Here is a 23,507-nt window from a genome sequence, read left to right on the forward strand (position 1 = left end):
CTGACCCCCACAAGTGACCAGCCATCACAGACTGGTGGCAGCAATGCTCTCTGACCCCCACAAGTGACCAGCCATCACAGACTGGTTGTAGTACTGCTCCCTGACCCCCACAAGTGACCAGCCATCACACACTGGTGGCAGCAGTCAAACCACTTCCTGTCTATTCAGGGGGTGGCTTAGATGGTAACAAAGACGAGGCACCCAGATGGGGACAAGAGGTACAGAGGCAGGGAAGAAGTCCCCCAGCTTCTCCTCTGACTTGGCCCTGGGGCTTAAAACGTTGCTTGTGCAGCGGCCTGGCCTTCCACTGGAAAAACCCAACCTGTGTCTCGAGGTCTATACTAGATTTGAGCTGGACAGGGCATGCTGAATGTGAGCAATGAGTGACTTCTGAGTCAGAAGCGAACTGCGCAGACTGCGCCATGTGGAGCAGGCTCCTTCCTTATCTGTCTCACTGGTCCAGGCCGCCAGCTAGACACTAAAAGGTTCCATGAGAAAGGGGGCTTGGAGGGGTAGGCTGGTATGTGATGGCAGGATGGGTAACCTCCAACACTCAGCCAACCACCAGTGAGAGCATGACAGAGAAGACCTGGGGGCCTGGAAACATGCCGTGAGTGAGGTTTGGAGGTAGGCAGACTGAGCTGGCAATGGTGCAGTCTGGAGCAGAAATAGGGTCTGAGGCCAACCAGACCAGAAGGAAGGAAGGACACAGTCCGCAGTGGAGAAATCTAGGCACTGGGCTCTAAGTTGAGACTTACAAGAGATTCCTTTTCTTTCAAGGCCCAGATGCCCAGCCCTGTTAGAGAACCTTAGTCACCAATCCGCCACTTGACACGTCTCTCTGTGTCCAGAAAGGAGGGGGACAGCTCAGTCCCATTATCCAGATAAGGAAATGGGGTTGGGCAAGCTGCCCAAGGTCACTGAGCTAGTAAAGGGCACCAGGCAGCACCAGCCCAATCTAGGCGCAGTCACTCCCTAAAGCCGCACCGCCACTCCCTTCTGGAGACGTGGCGCGAGGGGTGCGGCTCTCCGGAACTCATTTTCAAAGTTATCCTCTTTTAGAACAGCCCAGACTGCAGTCCGGTTGCTGAGCCCCACAAAGGCAAACTTCCACCTGTCACCTCCTGTGATGATATCTGGGCTAAACCCCAGTCATCTCCACCCCTCTAGCATCTGCTTCACTAACCAAACACAGTAATTACACGGCTTTGCTTCCAGCTTCCGAGGCCAGCCCTGGCAGTCTCTGGCTCTGGCAGTGGTGAATCTGAGGTCATCCTGCCTTCACAGGACCGCCATAGCCAAACAAGCACTCTAGGCTCCAGAAAGGCCTCAAATCCTGTTAAATGCAAGATGGCGACATTGTCCCTGTCCCTGCTATTCAAGGCAAAATGAATGAACTCTCCTTCCTGAAAGGCCACCTCCTGGCAGACTAGAGGAATGTCCCCAGGGTGACAGCCCTAACCTCTGAACTCAGGACTTAGTGCTGAAATGAAGCAAAGTCAAGATCTTGATACACGGCCTGGAGAGATGACTCAATTGGTAAAGTACTTGGTGCGCTAACCAGGTAGACCTGAGCCTTATTCCTGGTACCCAGGTAAAGTCAGGCGTGGTGGCAATGCACTGAGGAGGATAAGGACCCCTAGGGCTCACCAGCTGGCCAGCCCAGCTTAATCAGTAGCCTTGGACCCTTGTGACTGCCAACGGCTCATGGGTTTGACCTCTGGCCTCGACACGCTTGCACACTCACACCCACACAAACAGGCACGTAAGATCTTGACAGAAGGAATTCAAAACACCGCCACTGTTACTAATGCCATCACCTCTTCCTTTCTTGTCCCTTCCCCTGAGGCTTGGGTAGTTGTGCCCTTCTTGACTCTGTATTTTCAGAGAAGAATAAAAGCACAGGCACACTTGGGCAATGATCACACACAGACATCGCTAGAACCTGTGGAAAAGATCAAAGAGCTCCCGGCCCATGTGCATATGCCCACACAGATGACGCATCTCTCCAGGTCCCTTCCTCAGTGGCTTGCTTTCAAAACCATACAAAGAACTGGAGTCATTCTCCTTAGCCACTATGCCAAAGTCCCATCAGTTTCTGTTGCTGACAGGTCCTGGATCTGATGCTGGGCCCACAGAAAGAGACCAAGTCCAGCCCTGCCCCTAATAAAGTCACCATTTAGCAGTGACATATTCCCTCTACCCTAATGTGCCCACTAAAAGCTTTTAGACACTTACTGTTGAATCACTATCAGGGTTCTCCCCAGGAGAACCAGCTGCCCACAGGCCCCAGGAGGGAGAGGAAGGGGTGCCTTCCATCAGCAGTCCTGAGCCTGATAGGAGCCTGTCTCCCCAAAGGCCCAAGTACCCACTTTAGCAGTCACCTTCTTCTTACTAATGGATGGAAGCTCACAGAACGAAACCCGAGAGAAGATGGGAAAGGCCACTCTCAAGGAAGGTCGTGGGTATTCTATAGGCACAGAAGAAGGGTTCAGTCACACTCGAGGTGAGCTTACAGGCCACATGGTGAGGCTGCCTTCAACCTTCCAGACCAGCTGGACCTTTGGGTCAGAGCTCTGTGCAGGGGTGTGAGGACCTAAAGGTAGCCCCCACCAGCTCCTCTACAGAGAGTTCATCTCCAGCCTTCCTGAACAAGTACTTGCTCTATGCCAGCTTCCATTTCTAGCCCAGAGTGTACAGGCCAACGGAGAAGAATGGATTAAACCACAGAGACCCCTATGTGGTTCAGAGGTGGCATCTTGCACTGTCTTTCAGCATGCAGGTAGCTACACACAACTGTTTCCCTAGAGAGTCCTCCAGACCAACCCCTGAGCAGCGAGCATTGATCCTGTTTTCTAGGTAAAGAAAGGAGGCTCAGGTTCCACGATGAAGATTCCAACCTGTGGCCTCACGGCACAACATTCCATGGCTGCTTTCCATGCAGGTTCAAGCATGGTGTCTCTGGCCCCTGATAGATATAGTTGCTCAGCAACACTGGCTAATAGCCAAATAAATGCTAAGCACTCGTCTCTTGGATCCCCCTCTACCACCTCAGTCCTGACCTTAAGGAAATACATACTCATTCAGTGAGAGGAAAAGGGTACCAGGAGGATAAGAGGTCTATGTCAATATGCTTGATAACCCCAACTCCATCAGAGAGGCCTCTCAACTCAAAGCAGGAAGTTGGGCCCGACCTCAGCTGCCCTCAGCTGCCTCCCCAGGCACAGTGGACAGCTCACCTTCGGGGATGGCATTCTCCTGATACACAGGCCGCAGCAACTGCAAGGGAAAGACAAGAGACCCAGCTTCAGTCCCAAGAATGTGGCAGAATAGTCCAGCAGGCAGCTGCACACAGGCCTGGGCACAAGAGAAACTCTTAAGGAGCGAGGTGGAATAGAGCTGAAAGAGGCTTCATGTACTGTGAAACTGTGGCCCTTTGAGATACCTCAACTTCCTTCACAGCAGCTTGCTCCAAAGTGCATCCCATGGACCACAGGAATGGAGGGCTGCCACAGCAGAGGTCTCCTCACAATCCAGTTTGCAGGTGGAGACTTTCTTAGCCCACCACAAGAACCTGTCCACATTCAGCTAGCTGTCCATACCTGGCTTCCGGGGTTCAGCGGGGCCAGGATGATGTAGTTGGGGTCGGTAGGGGTGGTGGTGCGCGACAGCGCAGGCAGGGTGTGTTGGCCGCTGCGCTTGCCCACTTCGGTGTAGCGCTCCCAGCCACCAAGCAGGAGCCCATCAGAGCTGTCACACACCAGGTGGCAGCTGTGGCGCTGCTCAGGACGGGATGGGGCCCCATGGGTACAGTTCTTCTCCCTCTTGTTAGGGGGTGACAGGAGGTCATGTGTGGACTTGCAGGAAGCCCGCCGCAGAACTCCACCGTCCGGCCCTGGCTTGATCTGGGGGACCACGCGCCACACGAGCAGGATGATCTCACCAGGACAGCTCCTGAAAATCCCACAGAGGAGTTCAGACTTGGGGAGACCAGAGTCAGTGAGTGCAGGAAGCCTGTAGGACAGAGAACAAGTGAAGGAAGCCAAGCAGGAGCAAGCAAATGCAATGTTCATGGAATCTTCATTCTAGAAGCAGGCAAAAACAGAGCAATGGGATGCTATCCCACAGAGGCAAGGAGTGCGAATATTGTACAGAATGAACCTTAAAATGTGCAGTTGAAACATCTGCGCTATCTACACAGCCTTAAACAAAGGGTTTAGCCACTCAGTAGCACAGTCAGCTGAAGCAGAACCAGCCCCCTGGAACCATGGCAGAAACCACGGAGTCTGTTCAGAGAGTCTTTCCTGCTGTTGGCTGTGGGATCAACATTCATCTGAGCCTGAACCTTCCATTTCCAGGCCAAGAAACGGATTCCCCTAGGAGTGATGTAAATTGCTCACAGCTGGGCAGAGAGCAGACCAAGCAGAGCAGAGCAAGGCAGTGTGCCCAGGGCTGGGCGGGGAAGATACGCCATCTGCCGCCCACTGCCGCCCACTGCCACCCACTGCCCCGTCACCGGATCTCGTGTGCCAGCTCCACACATTTCCAGTGCTCCACAGGCCGCTCATTCAGTTGTAGCAGTGTGTCTAGCTGCTGCAGTCCTGCCCTCTCTGCTGGGCCCCCTGCATCAATAAAGAAAAGCCACTCAGTCCTCTGCTTCCCTAGTGGCAATGGGCAAGGCCGCTCTTCTCTCAATGGCTGTGTCTGAGAAAAAAGGTGCTACACCAGATGCGGTGGAAGGCAGCACCGCCCCTTTCTCCCCTCACCCTAGCTGCAGTGCCCACCCCACCATCACTCTCCAAGGGTCTCCTGCAACAGGAAGGAAGTGACATCTTTTCTGGTGCTGGTGGTGGGGTTTGCAAGAATGTAGGAGAGGGTGGAAGGGAGAAAGACCATGCGTGCACATGCTTCCGGAAGAACATACGTGCACATGCTTCCGGAAGAACATAAGTGCACATGCTTCCAGAAGAACATACGTGCACATGCTTCCGGAAGAACATACGTGCACATGCTTCCAGAAGAACATACGTGCACATGCTTCCGGAAGACCATATGTGCACATGCTTCCAGAAGAAATTATGTGCACATGCTTCCGGAAGAAATTATGTGCACATGCTTCCGGAAGCCAGAGGACCACCTGTAAACAGTGTGCTTCCACAGGCACTGTCCATTGGCCTGGGACTCCAGTGAGTCTCAACCATCCTCCTCTTTCTGCCTCCCCAGTAGTATAATTAAGAACATAAGCCACTATTTCTTTAATTTTTATTTTATTTTATTTTATTTTATTTTTGCGTGGGTTCCAGAGACCATACTCAAGTTCTCACTCTTACAAGTTGAGTTCCCCACCCACGGAGTTACCTTTCCTCTGCTTATTTTGTTGTTTCTTTTTGTTTGTTTTGATTGAAGGTTGTTTTGTTTTTGTGAGGAGCAGAGTCTCATGATATAGGCCAGCCTAGCTTTGAACTTCCGGTATCTGATTCCAGAATCGTCCTGTGTGCAGGGGCTACAGGTAGGAGCCACCACAGCCAGCTAGGAATATCCAGCTAAGTGGACTGCGAATAAGATGAAAGCCCATCCAAGGCTTTCGTTAGCTCTCACAATTCAAGTTTAGTTCTTCTTCAGAAACTACCAGGAATCAAAATACAACACCTATTTTCATTTTGTTAAAACAAACAAAACTGGGTCTATTTTCATAAACCTCAGATTCATCTGTGAGTCATTTAAAGATACTATTCTTTTCCTTTCAAAAGGCCAGTCCCTGATCCAGTGTGAGGACCCCCTCCAGCTCCAAATCATTTGCAAGGTCCAGCTGCCCGGTGGGAGGGTAGGGCTGGCATCCCGTGCCGTTCACTTACCAGAATCCACAGCCTGAACTCGAACTGGAGAATCACAGCAGATGGTGAAGCCAAAGCCATCTTTGCCCCTCGGGATAGTGATCTAGGATACAGCCCTGCCCAGTTACTCCAGAGTTCTCAAGTTGGGAAGCCTCCAAGCCCCACCCAGAGCCACCTTCCTCTCCACAGGAACCAGGTCTGAGGAGGAGACAGCCAGCCTTTCTCTGCTCCTGAGAGCCAGCATCTTAAGGCTGCCTTGTGGGCCAAACCAGCTGCCAAGAGCTCAAGCAACTAGGAAGGGATAAACCTCGCTGCTGGGTCCTAACTCGGGAGCTGTCTGCAGCTGTACCTCCTCTCCCCGCCTCCCTCTCAGCGTCCTTTCCCATGGAGGTCTTGGGATCTTGGCCCAGGGTTTTCCTTGTGCCTGGAGCGCCAGGAAGGAAAGACTAGGACATATTCTCTCTGTTATGGTCAAGGGTCCGGGGAAGAGTGCTGGGGTTCACAGGCACAGGCAGAGCCAAGGCCTCCTGGATAAGCCAGCACTAACCACGGGCTTCATTCTGCCCGCAAAGGGCGATGTGTATGGGAGTGCCTCAGCTCGAGCTTTCAGAAGTTCTGCTAAAGGACCCTTCCATCCGGATGCTCTTTGCAGATCAAAACTGTGTAACCCAAACTCCTGCTGCGTGTTATGCACTATGAGGTACATAGGACAGGAGCTGCCAGGGGGGTGGTGCTTGGTCTCTGGCTACTGGAGAGGACAAGCCCACACAAATCTCTCCACAGAAAAACAGGCCATGACAAGCAACAGAGGAGAGAATACAGAGAAGATACAGAGGAGAGACTGTATAACAATCAGGCCTGTGTGACTCCAGACACCACGCCTGTGTGACCCCCCCTCCCAACACCACACCTGTGTGTGACCCTAGACACCACGCCTGTGAGTGGCAGGTGTTCAGCAAAGATTTGTCCGTTAGGGCGATAACAGCGTCTCACCTACAGCATGTTCATGGCTGGGGTTTTGGAAATGGCTTAAGGCAGTGGCTCTCAGTCATCTGAGTGCTATGACCCCTTCACACAGCTTCTCGTGCTGTGGTGACCCCCAATCAGAAAATCACTTTCATTGCTACTCCACAACTGTGATTTTGCTACTGGAGGCGGAAATTTTTTCAATAAAAAATAAATAAATAAATATAAAAAATAAAATAAAGAAAACTTTAACTATAAAAAAAATTGTAATGTAAATATCTGGTATGTGACCCCTGTGAAAGGGTTATTTAGCTCCCTAAAGGGGTCACAACCCCTAGGTTGAGAACAGCTGAGTGAGCAGTTAAGAGCACAGCCATTATTCTTGCTAGTGCTAGCACTGGAGTTCTATGCCCAGCATCCATGTCAGGTGGCTCCAGCGGGGGTCCAACACCTCTGGCCTTCATTTATACATCCCCATGCACATATAAAAAGATAATTAAAAAAACTTTTAAAATAAAATCTTCAAAAAACAAAAAGGCTGGTTCTGTGTGCAGCACGGCCCACCAGCTCACTGAGATGATTAAATCAGAAAATGGCTTCCGAGGGAGTCCCGAGATCCCCCTCAGAGGGGGAGGGCAGGGTGGCTCCCAACAAGCACCAGAAAAGGTGTCCTGGCCAAGAAGAGAAAGAAAACAGGGCATCAGCCTCGGGCACTACCTGCTGGCTCTTAGGGCTGGGTGCCTGTGTCCACCTGATGGCACCCCAAGGCCAGGGTTAGCAAAGGGGAGCAGGCAGGAGCCCAGAGTGAGCAAAGGTCCCCAAGGTTCTGCTTCCCACCAGTCCTGGGCCTGGATTCAAAGCAAGTTTGTAAAACAGGAAATCTGACAGACAAGGGGGAGGGAGAGGAAGCAGGAAAATACCCTGTTCCCATAAGAATTCTGGGAAAACACACAGCTAAGACAGGAAGAGAAGGAAAAAGTGGGAAAAAAGCTAAACAAAGCTAGGCGTGAATGGAAATGATGGAGGAACGAGAGCCCTCACTGCCAGGCCAGCAGAGGCCCAGAGACGACAGCAGGAGCCACTATGTGGGACAGCTCCCTGGTCTCAAGATGAACGTGTGTCCAGACAGGTACAGGAGCCTCTTTACCTCCCCGAGAACCATCCCACCCCATGGGAAAGCAAAGGACTGGCAGGAGAGGAGCGGACTGCAAGGAGGCAACACCATGTTCTGGCCACCATGACCTCTGAGCATGCAGAGGGTGGTATCCAATATCCCAAGAGTCTGTCCATCACTACACCCCAAGGGAGAGACTTCAGCAAGCCCATTTTACAGAGAAGGTAATCAAGGCCCAAAGTGAGGGAATGCTCCCCTACCCCTCCTCTGACCTCTTCTGACTCTGGGACCTCAGCAGCTCCTGACAGGTGTCCTTCCCAGGGTGGTTCTTCCTCTTGCCTGCCAAGGGCAAGAAGTGCCATTGCTCCTGTCTCAGCCATGCCAGCACCTGCCCAGTCTCTGAAGTTCTGCCACATCTAGACTCCTGTCCCTAGCTGTCGGCATTTACTGACCACTCCCTAGAGATGGGCAGCACACACAGCCATGCACTCCATAGGAGCCATCCTCTTGCTCACACAGGCTTGTCTCTATTTCACTTCCTACTTTAGGGACAAGGGACTATGAATTGCTCAAGAGAGGAAGCTAAAGGGGACCAAGCTAGACTAGAACTCTGGTCCCATAGAAAATTTAGTGCAGTCAGCTCTGCCCCGGCTTCTAATGCAGAGGCCATCCTTACTCTGAGCCCAGAGCTGTGGGTCCAGCCCATGTGTGTACCAGGTCCTACTCTGGCCACTGGCACAGCCCAGTCTTCTGGCCCCTAACCCAAAGACACCTAGGATTTCATTATCTTCCACCTGGTGCCCACCCTGCCCCCACCACCTAAATGCTCTGTCCAACTGCAGGAAAGTAGGGAGCATAGATTGGGAAGAGCAGGGCAGGACCTGGGAGCAGGGGAAGGTTGGGAGAGACATCTGGATACCCGAGTGATAGAGGCAGAGGTACAGGGGACCCCGTGGGCATCTCCCTGTGACCAACAGGACCTAGAGTCTAAAATGAGGGCCTTCTCTGTGTTTGAAAAGTGAGAAAATTTGTGTGCTCCCTCCAGCTTGGACATTACCCAAGTCTGGGTGTCTTTTACCTTTATACCCAACCCATTTCTATTTTATAAGAAAGAAAATCCTAGCTGGGTGGTGGTAGCCCATGCCTTTAATCCCAGCACTCAGGAGGCAGAGGCAAGCAAATCTCTGAGTTCCAGGACAACCAGGGCTACACAGAGAAGCCCTATCTCAAAAAAAAAAAATATGGAAGGAAGGAAGAAAGAAAGAAAGAAAGAAAGAAAGAAAGAAAAGAAAGAGAAAAGTCTAGTTTTAAAAGAGTCTTAGGGTGATCGTTACTATCAGTCTGACTCTGCCCAGCTGCCCAGCCCAGGAACCAAGAGGCAGACTTAGTGAAGTGGACTCTCAAGACAGCAGAGAGGAAAACTTATGCACACACACAATATCCTACCTCACACAGAAGCACCCACAACATGGAACAAATGGGTGTGACTGGCCACCAGAAACAGGATGGTCAGCAATACTGCAGCTCTCTGGAGTCACTCAACTCCCCAGCCCCAAACCATTGGCAATCTCAGACCTGAGATGCTTAAAAAAAAAAAAAATCACCTCTTCCCCAGATGATAAAAGCAAAAAAAAAAAAAAATCTGCTAAATCACCTCATCAGGGACAGCAGCCAGTGGTAAGGACACACAGAACTGGCCTCAGCTGCCCATGACATGAGGCTTTAGGTAGCAGGCAGGGCCACCGGTCCAGTTGCTGCCCATAACTTCTCCCCACATCAAAATGAGCTTGCAGGAGACAAGAGGGGGCAATGAAGACCTTGTGGGGAGAGAGATCCTATATGGATGATCCTCCCATCCCTGACTCCCCGTGGAACCAAGCACCCACCTGCCTGTAGCGGCGTTCTGAGCACACCTTGCAGAGCCCATGGAAGCGGTTCATGGCTGCAGGTCCTGCCTCAGCTGCCTCCCCATGAAAACCCAGCTCTCCCCCCAGCAGCGGGAGCCTGCACTGCGCCCCGTCAGCCTGGCATGACCGCCCTGGGAAGCCCGCCCCACAGAAGAATGGCAGGAAATCACCTCTCACCTCCCCGAACCCTGTCTGTGCTGTGTGCCTCTGCAGATAAGCCTGAAGGCTTCCTGAAACCTCAGAATGACAAGGAAGAGGGAGAGTTTTATATTAACATTCCTGTCAACTAGTTAGTATTCCTCAGGCCTGGCGGGGAGAGGGCGCCTTTGTTCTGGCTGCATTCTCTGCCCTGGGCCACTCTGTGAGTCCAGTGTTCTCACAAACACCCCTCACTGCCTGCTGGAGGGAAACTCAAGCAGGAAAAAATACACGCTGCTCTGTAACAGCACACCTCCCTGCAAATCCCAGGGTCCCAGGAACAAATCCAGTGGACTAATCCCGGGGGCGGGGGGGCAATCTAGGATGCCCTAAGCACCGTACCCAAGTCAGGGAACACAAAACATCTGGAGACTGATGGCACTCGGGAGCTACTTTTCATTCATAAAGTATGCTATGTAAAGAGACTAACGGCACACAGATGTGCAGGGTGTTCTGTAGAGAGACTGAGGGCATACAGATGTGCAGTGTGCTATGTAGAGAGACTGAAGGCATACAGATGTGCAGTGTGCTATGTAGAGAGACTGAAGGCATGTGTGCAGTGTGCTATGTAGAGAGACTGAAGGCATACAGATGTGCAGGGTGCTATGTAGAGAGACTGACGGCTCACAGATGTGCAGGGTGCTATGTAGAGAGACTGATGGCTCCAGCCTAGTGCTCAGAAGCCACGGGTAGCAAGCTGCTACCATCTCTACAGGATGTCCCACAAAGGCTGAACCCAGGTTCTTTCCCATGCAGGTCTAACCACCCCAGAGTCTATGAGAGAAGGGATGAGCTCAGCTAATGAAGAGGTTTCCTAGACTGTAAGAGCGCCAGCAGCGTGCCAACATCACGTCTTCTCCGCACGCTAGAGACAGCATGGCAGTGCACACCCTTTCCAGAGGCACTGTTTACCTCTTGCTGGCTGCGTGGCCACAGTGACATAACACCTGTGGATCTATATTTCCCCTTATCTGTAAGGTGGGGTAGTGACTACCACCTCACAGGAGATGGTGAGAATTAGAACACAACAGTGCCCAGGGAGAGAACTGTCCCTGGGAGTTGGATTTACCTTCTCACCGTGTCACCTAACAGCTTCTCCGAAGAGACTGAAAAAACTTTGGACAGTTCTTCCAAATCCATATATAATGTTCCTCTCTAGATTCAAAGCTGGCAGGAAGCCAGAAACCCATAACTTTCAGGTTCAGAGTCATGGCTACTCCCCAGCCCCAGCAGGAGTACCCTATGAAGACGACACAGCCATGATTCTAGGAGAAACACAGGTTCTGGGGACCTGGGGGAAGGGAGAATTCTGCTACCAGAGGTCAAAAACTCCAAAAGATCCAGTCACCTGTGTTTCCTGGCTCTCTCCCACCCTTGCAAAGGCCATGGATAACTACATACACACCTTCCCAACGGCACACCTTAGCAAAGTCAAGAATCCTCCTTTACAATGCATGACTTGCTGAGTTCCAAACACCAAATGTTGCCTTCTTCCACAGCCACTTCCTGAGTCAAGAGGCTGACAAAAAGGGGACCAGAGAACCATGCTCAGATTCCACCAGCCCCAGCCAGGAGTGTCCCCCACCTACCTGGAGTTTCTCCCCACTCTCAGGGTCCCCATTTCCTGGCATTCTCAACAGCACATCTGAAAGGTGATAAAAGCCGAGTCAGAAAGTTCCCGCTGGCACGAGGGCCCATGCACAAGCCAGTCAGGGATGAGAGTGTCAGGCACACTCCTGGACTCCAGGACAGAAGGATGCCAAGGCTCAGAGCAAGCAGAGGCTCAGGAGCCAAGGCTGGGAAGGAAAAAAGCCCTGCCTGTAGAGGTGGAATCCCCAAAGTCAACAAGGTGTCACAGATGAGATAGAGCCTGGGACAGAGACACTTGGGGAGTAATGAAGTTCCTGTGGGTGAGGCAGGGGACTGATCTGTATGAAGGCAGGTGGCACAACTCTGAGAAAAGCCTAACATACAATAATGACGTCTTAGACAGGGGTAGTCTGGGGTCCTATAGGCACCGGCAAAAAGTCCCAGACTCATGCTTCATTTTTAAGGGTCAGAGAGCATCAAGGGGCTTATACACACACCTCTCAAGGGCCGGAGCCGCCGCCTAGCCACCTTGAGGTGCTTGGTCCGGCCCAGATCCTCCCCTAGCAGGTAATACCAGCCACTGATCTCCTGTCATGAAGAGAAGGAATGGTTAGACCAAAGAGGCAGAGGAAACAGGCCAAAGTACCACTAACCCCTCAAAAGCAGCAAAACAAACAGAACAAACAAAAATACCTGCAGCTGGACATCATCCCTCAACCACCCACACCAAGAAGCCTTTCCGAGGCTCTGGACAGAAGTGGTCCTCCTTTAGTCTCTTAACCCTAGAGAACAGCTAGAGACTTGCCTGCCTCCTGCCTCCAGCCAGGCTCTCAGACATACCTCATATTGACCCTGGTAAACAGTATGTGCTCATGAAATGTTTGTTTACAAAGCAAAAAGAAAGGAGTGAAGAGCAGCGCGGAGGTCACCAAAGCAGACAATCGAGACCTCTGTGCAGTCTCCATGAGAAGCACCTTCTCTCCATTCACACAGGAGACGGAAGTCAAGGCTGCAGCCGGTGGTCCAAAGGACCTCCACACAGCCATCTCGTGACTTCTTTCCAGGACATAAAGCTAGGCGGCAGGGACACAAAACAGGCAACAAGGACATTTTCAAGGCGTGGAGAAGAAGTGCACCCTTGCCTACTCAGAGCTTCCAGACTGGAGCTCACTGCAGTGCCTAGTAAGGACAGGCGAGGGACAGTGATCCAAAGGAGGGTTCCTATGAGCCCACCTTAAGAGGGATGCCATCAGTGCCCGTGCTGCCCCTTCCTGCACCCAGAAGACACATCAAGAGAACCTTTGTAGAGGGGTACCAGAGGTGTCTGTTCCCCTCACCCAGAGCAGGTTAGGAGTACTACATCCCAATTTGGGACTCAGACCCCTAGCCAGTCCAGTGACAACAGCAGCCTGTAATTTAAGTTATCAATGCCTGCCTCAGTGGGATACCATGTCACAGAAAGCAGCTCAACCCAAGCATTTCCAGGGCCAGCATGACTGTAGCAGTCAGGGCCTAAGTGGACTACGGCTCCAGAAGTTTCCTGTGAACTCACCTTGTCTGGAGTCAAAAGGGACCTCACCCCGAAGCTCATGCAGCCGAGGAGAGCGCGCTGCCTAGAAGAAGAGCAGAGAGTGAGTCTCCTGCTGTCTGTTCAAGGACGTCTTTGTAAAGTCGTCCACAGTGTGCATGCGGCTTCTGAGGGCACCTGAGCATCCTAGGCCTGGGTGGATGGTGCACTCTCCAACACCACAGAAGCTCAGGACTACCTGGAGTGCTTTAGCTGTTCTCGTGCTGGGTAGGTGCAGAGGGTGGTTCCCATCAGAGACTCTAAGCCACCACCTCAGCTGGGGACATGCAGTAAGAGGAAAGTTATGGTCCCTCGGTTCACATAGCCTTGTTTCACATCCAAAAAGGACCTAAGCAGTTCTCAGGAGGCTGGAGACCAAGTTCCACACATACCCAATACACAAAAGTTCCAATGATTCACAATGACCCCGCTGTCAATGGGAAAGAAAGGCATGAACCCAAGGTCAGGCTTCACACATTGCCAGACTAGGGTTCGGGGTAAAGTTTAAGCTGGGCTTCTTGGGCAACAGGAATTAAAGGTGCCTAGAGAATGTCCAACTATTAGGAACTTATTAACAGCTTTTAATAATGATGGCATTATTCAATGCTAATGAAATGCCAAAGCTTGCTATTGTCTGAGAAAAAGACCCATACAAAGCTGCAGTTTCATGGGAAACAGAACCACAAAAGACAAACAACAACTATGTCTGGTAGGTGGGATTGTTAGCAATTTTTTTTCAGATCTTCACAGGAATAGTTGCTGCTTTTGTGATGGGATATAAATGCATTTTAAGTACCTCTACTGTACAGCGATTCCATTTCACATTGATACTTGAGCCTTTTGTGCGTTTTGGTTTTGTTTTGTTTTTCTTCCCCTTTTCTCTTCCTATAGCTCCCAACTCAGATTCCTTTGTGAATTGGTTTATTTACTACCTAGGAACACCACACATACTTAGACTGGAGCATAACACACTGGCTGCCCTTTTCACTATCTGTAGGGCCCACATAGATGGAAGGCAAAGATGGAAGTAGGAAAAACTCCCTGCTGATGTGTCTCCCAGGATGCTAGTCTACAGGGGCCAGGCCAGGAGGTGACTCTGAATAGCACTACATCAAAGAGCTGCCCAAAAAGATGCCTGAGACTTGAGCTACAGAGTTCATGCCTAGATCCAAACCCAGTTAGTTCAAGGCAGCATCTGGGCACTGGAGCCTGGAGAAAGCTCTACAGGGATTCTGCCAAGCACTCACCCGTGGCCAAGTAGAGGTCAAGAATAAATACATATTGTTTGGATTCTCCAGAAAGGGTGGCAGCTTGCCACCTGATAGTTGTAAGCATAACAAAACTAGCTTCTCCCAGGCGGCCATGTCAAGGGAGGGGCATGACACAGCACTCAGGACTGGTCCTGGGCACTGCTGCCAGCCTGCCTATCCACAGCCTCAAGGCTGGGGCCTTGGAGTTCATCTAGCCATCTCTCCTCCTCCAGCTGAGGCTCATGGGCTCCTCCTCCTCCCTGAGCCCTCCTAGCATGAATAATCTGCTCAAGGAGAGTCATGCAGCCACCCTAATAAAAAATCCCTTTACACTCCTACCCCAGTGTTCTGGAAAGGGGCTAGAGTCACACTAGCAGGCTAGCCTGCCACAAGCAGCAGTCACCCAGATGGCTGTCACTGGAGGACAGCCTTTGCAGGCTCTATCCACATGATCCTAGCAAGTTTGTTTTCCTCATCAGCATGTTTGAGAGAGCCTTCCTTGGCTGGTAGTGAGGTGAGCACACTCTGCACTCATGTTGGCTACGCTGCCGATTTCCCCATCTCCTGGATGGGGCTTAGCTGTAATAAACACTGCCTCTCCCTTCTCTGCTGTAAGTGGAATTTTTATTCCCTGGTGCTTAGAGAATGCTAAATGGTTAATAGCCTCCCTTGAGCTTTGCTTCCTGCTAAGGGGCCTCCAGTGATTTCATGATCATTCAGGCAGAGTAAATTGTCACAATTAATGTCCACAAGCAGGAACCTCTCTCCAAATGTTCTTCAATTAGCTCCTTCTGAAAGGCTGCTTTTGAAAGAACTGCTTATATAAGCAGCCTGGGTATTCGGCAGGGTACCAGTCAGTTTACCAACTTGAGCCCATGCTGGAGAAGCCAGCAAATTCCCTCTGTGAAGAGGCTCTGGAACCACGCCTCGGTCACTGCTGACTGCCAAGGAAGGCTTCAGCTCCAGGCTTCTGCACCCAGCAAAGGCTTGACAAATGGGGGAATCCATCATGCCCACGGTTGACACGCACTGTGCAAGGAGCCTCGTTATTAAGGAAATAAGACAAACAGGCAGGAATTTAAATAGCAGTTCAAGACAGCCATACAGGGCCTGGCACAAGGTGGAGTGAGATTGACAGATGAACAGTGCAGGCTACAAACTGTAAAGGCGCAAGAGGCAGTTGGGGCTGGAAGGCTTGTAGGAGCCCTAATGAGCAGAGGTAGAGAGAACGAGAGGAAGGACTTTTCAGAGAGGGCACCGAGCACTGCAGAGGCTCAGAGTGACTCTACGGAGCACATGGCAGGCAGTGCTCGGCTTCCTGCACGACCAGACACATTATGGTTGTTGGGAAGGCACATTAATCTGCTCACTTATGAACCTTGAACAATTTTGTATCACAGGGTTACATAATTTAATCTTTATTTCTAGTTTGATGCCTTAAATCGAATACATGTTTTTCTATTCACTTTTTCCTTTGGGTTATGTAGCCATCACTAGTCAGAAGCTTTCTAATGTCAGGCCACTATACTTGGCAAAGAGATCCTGTTTGCAAAAGGGCTACTCCAGGGTGGTGCCTGCTACACAGCAAAACAGACCTTCCATATATGCAGCTACTGTTATCATAGAAAATTGCATTCTTTAATTATATATTATATATATATATATATAATTAAAGAATGCAATTCTTTTAAGAATTTATTAATATCCTTCTACAACAGTCTTTCACATTGATGAGTCAAATGTCTGTCTTTCGGAGGAACAATTACATTTTTCTCCAAGATTGGTCTCTGGCTACAAGTTCGAAAAGTGCTTTAAGCGATATTAGAAGCTTTGGTTTGCCTTTCTGCTTGTTAACCACCAGGACTTCCAGTTTAGCTCTGTGCGCAAAGCGCCTGAAGAATTGGGGGAATTACTATTACCTGAGTGTGATTACGTCTTCATGGTTCTGCTTCTTTATAAATTGTTATATAAATATATATAACTGATAAGACATGAAATTGTGTGGAATTTGCTTGAAAACCATCCATTGGAGGAGGGGCGAGTGGGTGGGGCAGAGAGAAAGGTAATCAGCCACACGTTGATACGTTGATAACAGAAGAATTGGGGTTCATCTTGGGGGTTGGTATCTGCCTTCTAGCTTTGCATATCTTTGAAAAGGTCTATAGTTTTGCTTTGTTTTAATTTAACAAGCTATTTTATGAAAGTAGCTATAATTTTTAATACTCACAGAACTTTGAACTTGAACAAAAAAAAAGCCTTAGCAATGACTGCACTTTACGAACAAATAAACTGAGGCCCAGAGTGGGGAAAGGCTGGCCCACAGCGTCCCAGCCAGTGAGAGTGGTTCTCCTTCACAGGCCCACTGCTTCTCCTCAGCTCCTGCCAAAATGCTGACATGCGCTGGAATCAGCAGCTCCTGTGATGGGTGGTGTATGTGCACGGATGCACATATGTGCATAGGCCACCATGTCAAGTGTCCTGCTCTGCCAGCTCAGGACAAGGTCTCTCGCTGAAGTTAGAGCTAGGCAGGCAACTAGGAAATCCCAACTCCCTGTGAGTCTTTGACGGCCACTGTGCGGGGGCTTGGGTGCTGCCATGCTTGGCCTCGGTGCTGGGGATTCAAACTCAGGTTCTCCTGACTGCACAGCAAGTGTTCTCACTGCTGAGCCATCTCCCCAGCCCCACCATGACGTTTCTGTACAGCCTGTCCCTAGTAGGCTTCTATAGCCAGCACTGGGAGGATCTTTCCTTCTTGGTGCCTACTACACATTTGATTGGGTGGTTCATACAAAGCTACACGTTTGATTGGGTGGTTCATACAAAGCTACACTACCTGTGCTGCAACATCTCAAGGTTGGAGGAACAAGACAGGGACAGGTTGGCTTTGGAGTCATTTGTCACCTGAGGAAGGCAGGCCAGAGCACTGGGATGTGACAATAAGCACAGACTTGCTTTCTGACTGCCTGGATCTGCAGCTGATTTTTTTCTGCATTCCAGGTGTGTTACTTTGGACAAGTTACATAACCTTTCTGTGCCTGTTTCCTCTCCCGTAAAAGAAGAGAGTGGGGATTAAATTAGATAAGGCATGCCATGGGCTTAATGTTCACATAGAAAAATGCTTGTTAAGAACCAGGCATTATATAACCTCAAGAGAAAGACAGCCATAATTCTCACCCGTCCAAACCCGTGTTAAATGAGATACAGTGTGGAAAATGCTTTGTAACAGAACAGTCCAGCAAGCTCGCCTCCCACCTTCCATGGTTGTCTTTCACATTGATAAACTGTAAGTCTGTCCTTCAGAGAAACACAATTTAATTTGGGAGCGTTTGGCAGTGCCTGTGTTTCCTGTATTTGCTGTCTGTCTGCTCAGAGACCTCTTCTGGTCAGTAAAGAAGAACCAGCTGAGAAAAACAGCAACATGGTGCTGACAGCCTCCGTGGAGCCATCTGCTCCACAGGCAGGCCTGCCTGGGCCTGCCCCCAGCCCTCTTGAGCTTAGGACTGCAATTCTGATCACGAGGCTGGCTGTGTTTTATTTAATAAAGAATCTCACTTTCCCAAAATAGGCAACTAGTAGAGACAGTGCCCTGATCAGGCAGCCTCGCTAGGGCTGACTCATTTTCCCCAGCCTCACTTTCTCTTCCAAAATGTGACCCGCACTGCTGGCTCCTCTTGCAGCTCTGCCTGCCTGCTTCCCAGGAAGGCTTGGCTCCAGCCCTCACCTCCACCAGGAGCTTGCTGACAATGTCCCTCTGCTTCTCTGACACTCAGTGTGTCCTGGGCGGTGCATCTCAGCCATCCAGTACATGCACCACCAGCAGACAGCAGCATCTCCCCTTGCCCTTCACACACTGTTGGTGACACCCCTTCCTCCTGCCTTCACGGCTGACTACTATGATCAAATACTGTTCCCATCAATTCTCTTTCACCTAGTCCTACCCAAGACCTTCCCGAACCTTAAATCTACAGCATATATACCTGTCACTCTCTCATCAGTGTCCCAAACACCTCGCTGGCTTCATCAGCTTACCACGGGGCCTTGTCTAAGAGTAGACCTCCAGGTTCTGCTCGTGGAAATGTGGGTCAGCCATCTGGTGTAGTGCCTGGGAACCTGTAGTCTATGCAGGTACCCTGGGAGACTCTGATGTCCAGCCAGGACCAGAGACCACAGGCACTAAAGAGGAACACCCTTCTCTAAAGGACCTATGGATCCAGCTGGCTGGATCTACACCACCTCCATCTCAGCTCTGCTGAAGAACTGCTTTACCCTGACCCTCCCCCAAACACCGGGGAGTCCTTACACATGGCCTTGCTCCACAAACCCACCCTCTCCACTCTGTCCCTTTGGGCTAGGAGGCAACATGCTAACAGGACGGAATTAGATCCAACTGTCTGCCTTCTCTTGCCAGCTCTACTGTCCACTGTTTGGGTGACCCTGGGCAAGGGATGATCCCCCTGAGCCTTGGTCACCTCTTCTGGAAGCTTAGCACAAACTACACAAATGAGATAATGCATTCTTAGCTGGACTCAGCTCAGCACCCCACAAGTGAGGTGCCTGGGTGCCTGTTAACCGTGTGACCCCCCCTTCCCCAGCCACCTCCTCACGCCTGTCACTACACCTCCAGAGAGCAGCAGGAGGGCTCAGCACCTGGAACATGGCAGAGGGATGGACAGATGACAAAATGGGTGGACTGAGTGGGTACCACCATGAGCATCACTCTGTGGTGAAAAGTAGGTTACATTAGGACAAACACTCTTCATCCTCAAGGCTAAATGGGATCCCTAAAAGACCACAGTAGCGCTGGGTGGTGGTGGCACCTGCACCTTTAATCCCAGCCCGTTGGAGGCAGAGGCAGGCAGATCTCTGTGAGTTTGCGGCCAGCCTGGTCTGTAGAACAAGTTCCAAGACTGGCTCCATAGCTACTGAGAAATAAATCCTGTCTCGAAAAACAAAAACAAAACAAAAGTGGGCATAGTAGCTAATGGAATTTATGTTACCAAGAAGAATTCAGGAGTTTGGGCTGTAGTTTAATGGGAGAACATTTGCCTGGTATGTGCAAGGCCCTGGGTTCACTCCCCAACATGGTGCATACACAAAAAGCATTTCCAAGTCTAGGCTGGAGAGCTGAGCTGATTTTTATTCACCCGGGCCCCTTTTCAGTTCAGCTCTATTCTTGGCTTGCTGAACAAGTAAGTGTTCCTGGCAAGCAGGTCTCCTAGCTTCAAATTTTGCCTTTGTGAAGTGAGCCCCATGCTGCTCCTGCCCAGCTGGCCTTGGCAGACAAATGCTAGCACTGGCTTTCCTTAGCAGCCAACCCTCAAGCCGGCCCACTGCACCCCACCCCACGTTGTAACATCACTTTCTGCTTCCTCACACCATGCCCGTCCCAGAATGCCCCTTGCTTCTCTCCTTGTCCTGGTCTCTGCCTGACTCCTCCCACGAAGCCCTCCAGTCACCTTCCCACACACACTCTCGCTCTCATCCATCCGCCCTCTTCTAGGTTGTGAGGTCAGTATTCACGGAGCATGTATGCACTGGACAGTGGTGACTCAGAGCAAAGTAAGCCCGATGGAACTGGGTTAAGGATATGCTGTCATGGTGATTTACCTCCAGACAATGCCTAACGTCCCTTCCTAGGACAGTGGACACCTTCAGAGCAGAGTCAAGGTGATGGTAGTTGGCATCCCTGGGGATTTAAACTCTGCCTTGTTGACACCAAGAGCTCAGCAAATGTTCTCTGACAATGTGTCCTGGCCTCCCCTTCATCATCACTTCCATGTGATAGGGCCTGGGGCGGTGCAGCCTCTGCAACTCCACTTATGAAGGCATTTATCCCCTCCTGCACGCTGCCACCCCAGTCCAGCTCAGCAGGTCTCCTTACCTGGTCTCACTGGCCCTGTTCCACACCGTCACCAGAAGACGTTTCTGATCACCCTCCTCTGGGACAGGCCTAGGAAGCAAAGCAGACGGTCAGAGTGTTAGGAGGGCCCAGCTCACAGAGCTAGGCATGACTGCAACAGCTGAGAAGAAATCTACAACTGGCTAAATATAGTGTGGGAGAGGGGGCCTCACGCATGTACTAAGGTGACAACTACACGGTTAAGAACAGAAGGAAGGCTGGGACGCGCCATTATAAAGCAATCCTGTGTTGTAAGCTCACGCAGAGATGCGTGCCGTGTGAACGAAGGGATCCTATAGGAAATACTGCAAGGCGTATCTGCACGAGTAGGGGTCTAACTAGTTTCTCTTTTCTTCTTTTTGTTCACCCATATAGTCTAAGTTTGCATCATATGCAAAATTATGTCATGAAGTGAGGAGAAAACCAAAATATTATGATTCATTCTCACTAACAGGAAAAGACTAAATGTCCACGACCTTCCCATTGGCCCCTGAGTGCCCAGAGATGGGGGAAAGAAATAATAGTAATAACAACAACAGCAGCTCCCACTCCTATGGGAGTCCCCAGCTCCCCGGGCAGGAACTATTATTAACTCCATTCTACAAACGAGGAAGCCAGGGCTCAGAAAGGTTAATGAGTTTAAATAAAAAGGGAGGGGTGGGATGAGCAGGTGATACCACTCCCTTCTGTTGAAGGTGAAAACTTGGCCAGAGGAACAGTAGAAAACTGGCTACTCTTGGGGAAGGAGGGCCAGCCCTGGTGACTGTTGTCAGGAAAGCCAGCCAAGGGATGTTATTGCTGCTCCCCTCGCTGCTGGGCCCAGGCCAGGGATGCAAGGACACCGGGAAGAGAAAACAAAGGCATCCTTCAGAAGTTGCTGTTTCTCTGCTTAGATCTATGTCTAGATCTGGCAAACAGAGGCTGCCCCAGACAAAACCTCCCCACCTGCTTCTCCCCTCGGGGGCTGGCCCAGCTGCCCCCGACTCTTACAAGAAGAAGTGCTCGTGGAAAGCTGGGTCTCTGCAGTCCGGGATGGTCTGCGTCTTCCGACAGCACTGCTGGGTGTCTTCGGGGATCAAGGAGATCTTGAATAGAGAAATAAAAACATTAGGCCACATAGTCACCTAAGCCTTGCAGCTAGCTCTGCATGACCCCAAACTAAAAGCGTCCTAAGGCTCTTCAAAGCAGCCTGTGAAGAGGACAGAACAGAGTGTCCATCACAAACAAGTGACCTGGGGCCAGTGGGATGGTCACCACGACAGTGTGGTACCAAGAAGGCAGTGACAGGTCCCCGGAATAGAGTGCAGCTGTTATTGTCTCTATTCTTGCTTCAACCAGGAAGGTCTCCCCAAAGGCCTCCTCCTCTCTAAGTCCCCAGGAGCCCCTGGACATTCTGTTCCCTCCCTAGGAAGCTCCAAGGCCATGCGCTCACTACAGGAGTCCTCTTCCCCTGCCTTGGGTGTGCAGCCTATGCCTGTCAAGTCTTTCTCCAGTTCTAGGCAGGAAAGACTTCAGGAAGTAAAGGGGAAAGAGCATCAGGCCTGCACCTGGCTTCTTGACTGCTGCACTCTAGGCTGTCCTGGCCTTTGACTTCCTGTAACCTTCACCCCTGTGGTCCTCTGCAGTCACTGCAAGGCTCTAACCCAGAAAGATCTTGCATCCCTCAGAGATACCCCTTCCACCCTCCTGCCCAAGCCTGACTGTTTTGCCTCAGTTTGGTGGGGAAGGGAATGAAGAGGCTGCTGTCCACAAAAAAGCTTGTGTGTCGGTCAGCAGCATGGCCATAGTGCCCACTACGTAGATCACCAAGATCACTCTTAAGAGTCTAACTCTTGCCCAAAGCCCTAGGAAACAAGTCAGCCAAAAGGCAAGGGTCTAGGCCAGCACAGCCTCATAAATGACCAGAGGCCCAGTGAATGAGGCCCCAAACCCACAGGTGGGACTGAACCTTGAGACTCCGCTCAGGGCCATGGTTCCTCAGTACCCCACACCAGCCTCCAGTCCCAGCAGATACCTTCACATAGGGATCACAAATGCCAGGCTCGTGGCTCATCAGGCCTTTGCCTTCCATAACTGAAAGAAAATTGAAAGGTTAGGGTGAGTGAGCAGGGATCTATACACAGCACATGCACATACTCACTAATGGAAGGTATGAAGATGCATGGTATACCTGTGGGCAGCAGAACTCTGACCCTGAATCCAGCTCTCTTGGTTGACCTGCTCACTAGTGGTTGTTACTCTCTTTGCCTGGTGCATCGCCACTCTCCCACCCTCATGATGCCACAGCCTGGAGTACATTCCATTCCCCAAGTCTTACAGCCAGAGAGGAACCTACAATGTATTCAGTCCAAGCCATCATAGAGTTGGGGAAATGTGGCAGCCAGGAGGACCCAAAGATATAGGAATTACATAATCTTGTGCAGAATCACAGAGTAATGAAAATGGCAGTCAGATTAGAACCTATGTCTCTTGACTCCCAGTCCTTCCGAGGCAGTCTCCAGGAATGGAAGCCCAAGCTTCCTGGGCACTGTGCTATGCATTGGGAAGTGTCACAAATGGTCAAAAGCTCACAGTCCAAAGGCAGGCGAGCAGTACACGAAGCCAGGTGCACCATTCGCTCACCATGTGTACCAGAGTAAGCAACTTCGGCTTCCTCAAACTGCATGCTACGTTTCTCTAAGAGCTGGTGATGCTATTTACTCACATGACACTTGTGCTTTTAAAATAAAAGAAGATTTCTAAAGTGCTCAGTAGGCTGCCTGGCCAATAAGAAAGCATTCTACAAAACATTTGCTGGATGAAAGAATGAGTAAGGGCTGGGCTGTGACTCAGAAGTGTGTTTGCTTAGTAGGTATGAGGCACCTGATTCAATCTCTAGCACTATCAACAAAACAGAAATAATAATAATAATAATAATAATAATAATAATAATAATAATATAAAGATAGATAGATAGACAGACAGGAAGTATGGGTTAAAAGGTCACCCCAAAGGTAAGAATGGCTCTCTTGCCTGAATTCCACAGCAATCGGTCTAACAGAACCTTTATCTCTCTTTTTCTTTTGTGTTTGGTTTGGTCAGCCCTGGGTTTGGCTCACATAAAGCCCCAGTAGTCTGGGGCATGAGGCCTGGGAAGCCAGGCTGGAAGGGATGAAGAGCTAAGGCTGGGGAAAAGCCAAAGC

The 23,507-nt window shown here is 50.6% G+C and overlaps 1 protein-coding gene across 5 annotated transcripts in view; it reads right to left on the minus strand.

Moving 5' to 3' along the window:
- The window catches only part of Rgs3 (regulator of G protein signaling 3), a 124,097-nt gene that overhangs the window by 72,319 nt on the left and 28,271 nt on the right, over positions 1-23,507 (minus strand). For 2 of the 5 annotated variants that reach the window (XM_026781911.1, XM_005352617.3), the window contains exons 3-12: positions 22,340-22,398; positions 21,316-21,410; positions 20,308-20,376; positions 13,162-13,222; positions 12,107-12,197; positions 11,609-11,664; positions 5,856-5,937; positions 4,517-4,622; positions 3,603-3,954; positions 3,240-3,279 (exon numbers count right to left, since the gene is read on the minus strand). In XM_026781911.1, the coding sequence (XP_026637712.1) occupies positions 3,240-3,279; positions 3,603-3,954; positions 4,517-4,622; positions 5,856-5,937; positions 11,609-11,664; positions 12,107-12,197; positions 13,162-13,222; positions 20,308-20,376; positions 21,316-21,410; positions 22,340-22,396 (1,009 nt within the window). In that variant the 5' untranslated portion in view covers positions 22,397-22,398. The other 3 variants (XM_026781910.1, XM_026781912.1, XM_005352619.3) reach the window with 3 other exon arrangements.

The sequence above is a fragment of the Microtus ochrogaster genome, chromosome 10 (genome assembly GCF_000317375.1).
Source record: "Microtus ochrogaster isolate Prairie Vole_2 chromosome 10, MicOch1.0, whole genome shotgun sequence".
NCBI lineage: Eukaryota > Metazoa > Chordata > Mammalia > Rodentia > Cricetidae > Microtus > Microtus ochrogaster.